This window comes from Rhinopithecus bieti, unplaced genomic scaffold, assembly GCF_001698545.2.
Source record: "Rhinopithecus bieti isolate Rb0 unplaced genomic scaffold, ASM169854v2 scaffold_34281, whole genome shotgun sequence".
Lineage (NCBI taxonomy): Eukaryota > Metazoa > Chordata > Mammalia > Primates > Cercopithecidae > Rhinopithecus > Rhinopithecus bieti.
Window position 1 is genome coordinate 749,003 of NW_016814762.1, and position 2,584 is coordinate 751,586.

At 50.3% G+C, this 2,584-nt stretch overlaps 2 protein-coding genes across 2 annotated transcripts in view; both read left to right on the forward strand.

Annotated features, from left to right (window-relative positions):
* DPEP2NB (DPEP2 neighbor) overlaps positions 1 to 1,579 on the forward strand; it is a 3,428-nt gene extending 1,849 nt beyond the window's left edge. The window contains exon 2 of the mRNA XM_017852273.1: positions 605 to 1,579. Coding sequence (XP_017707762.1) covers positions 605 to 906 — 302 coding nt within the window. The 3' untranslated portion in view covers positions 907 to 1,579. The remainder of the gene's footprint in view (positions 1 to 604) is intronic.
* Positions 1 to 2,584, forward strand: part of DPEP2 (dipeptidase 2) — a 28,835-nt gene that overhangs the window by 1,357 nt on the left and 24,894 nt on the right. The window contains exon 2 of the mRNA XM_017852241.1: positions 468 to 572. The gene's annotated coding sequence lies outside the window, so the exon portion shown is untranslated. The remainder of the gene's footprint in view (positions 1 to 467; positions 573 to 2,584) is intronic.

Below are 2,584 nucleotides of genomic sequence, written 5' to 3' on the forward strand. Positions count from 1 at the left end.
TTTTTTTTTTTTTTTTTTTTGAGACAATGTCTTGCTCTGTCACCCAGGCTGGGGAGTGCAGTGGTGCGATCTTGGTTCACTGCAACCTCCACATCCCAGGTTCAAGCGATTATCCTGCCTCAGCCTCCCAAGTAGCTGGGACTACAGGTGCCCGCCACCACGCCTAACTAATTTTTTGTATGTTTAGTAGAGATGGGGTTTCACCATGTTGGCCAGGCTGGTGCTCCTGGACTCAAGTGATCCTCCCTCCTCAGCTTCTCAAAGTGCTGAGATTACAAGCGTGAACCACCACACCCGGCCAACAGTAGGTCATTTTTTGCAAAACTTGAAAATAATTTCCATTAAAGCCTGAGATGTGACAGACCTTAAGAAATGTATTCTTTGGAAGGGATGAGGAGGATCTCCTGGTCTCCTGCTGCTGCCACAGGCTCCACATAACTGCTTTCACAGCCAGCCTCTTGTCTTAGGGGACACACAGAGGTGACAGGCCAAGGCTGTGTCTGGGATGCGAAGAAGATGAAAGGACTTCTTAGGAAGAGACATGAGAGACGGAAGGCAGCACAGTATATAAGGTAAAAATGACTAATTCTGGTTTTCTTTCCAGCTGCAGTGCCTGCCACTTCTCCCACACCTGGGCACTACCATGTTCTCTACCGAGGGTGTGGAGAAACTCAGGTAGGCTGGCATGGGGAGACCTACTGCCTGGTTGGTGGCTACCGGGCCTATGGGGATACCCCTTTGGCCACCTCGACAAAGGCTGAAGCAGAGAAGCCGGCCCCCAGCCGTGCTCCCAAGAGACGTCAAGCTACAACAGAGTCAGATAAAGACCTTGGTTGCTCTAGCCCCAAAATTCGGCGCTTGGAGTATAGTGGCAGGAGACTGACCCCACAGAATCTTGCTGGATGAGCCATTTGGGAGAAAGGACAAATGTTTAGCTGTCTGAGACAGCTAATGCCTCTTCTGCAGTGACCTCCTCTGCCCACCACTGCAGATAGAGCCTGAGTCATTCTACCCAAGCCTTCCTCATCCAGAAGCCCCCTTCCATGCTAACTACCCATGGGCAAGGAGCCTCAGAAACTGTGGTTTAAAATGAGAGGTTGCTTTGAACATCCCAACGCTGAAGCTGGCCTGGAAGAAAACCTGATGTTCCTCTATTCATCTCTCCAGAGTCCCTTTTTGGGCAGAAGAAAGAAAAATCTGTACTCTGCTAGCCAAGGAGTCAACTGCAGAAAGAGGGTGCAGCATAGCCTAGCAGGGGCCTGGTCTACCAGATGGGCTTTTGCTTTGAGTCACTGCCAGCAACTACCAGCACAAACCAGGAGGGCCAGGACTTGCTGAAACTGGAAGAAGCAGCCCATGGCTAGTCACAGCAGGAGAAAGGCTCCTGCTGGGCATCTCAGGAGGTAGAAGAAAGACCTAGGGAGACCTGCCACCTACATCAAGAGCAATATGGAGGAAGTTGAGTAACATCCCCCCTGAAGCTCATGTGTTCCTTTATTTCCTGCCCATTATGGCCCCAGTGAGGTCCCTACTGCTCAATTTTTAAAAAAATGATTTAAAAAATTATTTTTCCATAACAGTGTTTGACTTGATCTTTCTTTCTTTCTTCTTCTTTTTTTTTTTTTTGATGGAGTCTCGTTCTGTAGCCCGGGCTGGAGTGCAGTGGCACTATCTCGTCTCACTGCAAGCTCCGCTTCCCGGGTTCACACCATTCTCTTGCCTCAGCCTCCCGAGTAGCTGGGACTATAAGCGCCCACCACCATGCCCAGCTAATTTTTGTATTTTTAGTAGAGATGGGGTTTCACCATGTTGACCAGGATGGTCTTGATCTCCAGACCTCATGATCTGCCTGCCTTGGCCTCCCAAAGTGCTGGGATTACAGGCATGAGCCACCGCGCCTGGCCTCTTTCTTTTTTCTTCTTCTTCTCCTTCTCCTTCTTCTTCTTCTCTCTCTCTGTCTCTCTCTCTTTCTTAGATGGGATCTCGGCCAGGCACGGTGGCTCACTCCTGTAATCCCTGCACTTTGGGAGGCTGAGGCAGTGGATCACCTGAGGTCAGGAGTTCGAGACCAACCTGGCCAACACAATGAAACCCTGTCTCTTACTAAAAATACAAAAAATTGGCCAGGCACAGTGGCTCACGCCTGTAATCCCAGCACTTTGGGAGGCCGAGGCGGGCAGATCATGAGGTCAGGAGATTGAGACTGTCCTGACTAACACAGTGAAACCCCGTCTCTACTAAAAATACAAAAAATTAGCCAGGCATGTTGGTGGGCGCCTGTAGTCCCAGCTACTCAGGAGGCTGAGGCAGGAGAATGGCATGAACCTGGGAGGCGGAGCTTGCAGTGAGCCGAGACAGCACCACTGCACTCCAGCCTGGGCGACAGAGTGAGACTCTGTCTCAAAAAAAAAAAAAAAAAATTACGGAGCATGGTGGTGGGCCCTTGTAATCCCAGCTACTCAGGAACCTGAGGCAGGAGAATCGCTTGAACCTGGGAGGCGAAGGTTGCAGTAAGCCGAGATTACGCCACCGCACTCCAGCCTGGGCGACAGAGTGAGACTCCGTCTTATTAAAAAAAAAAAAA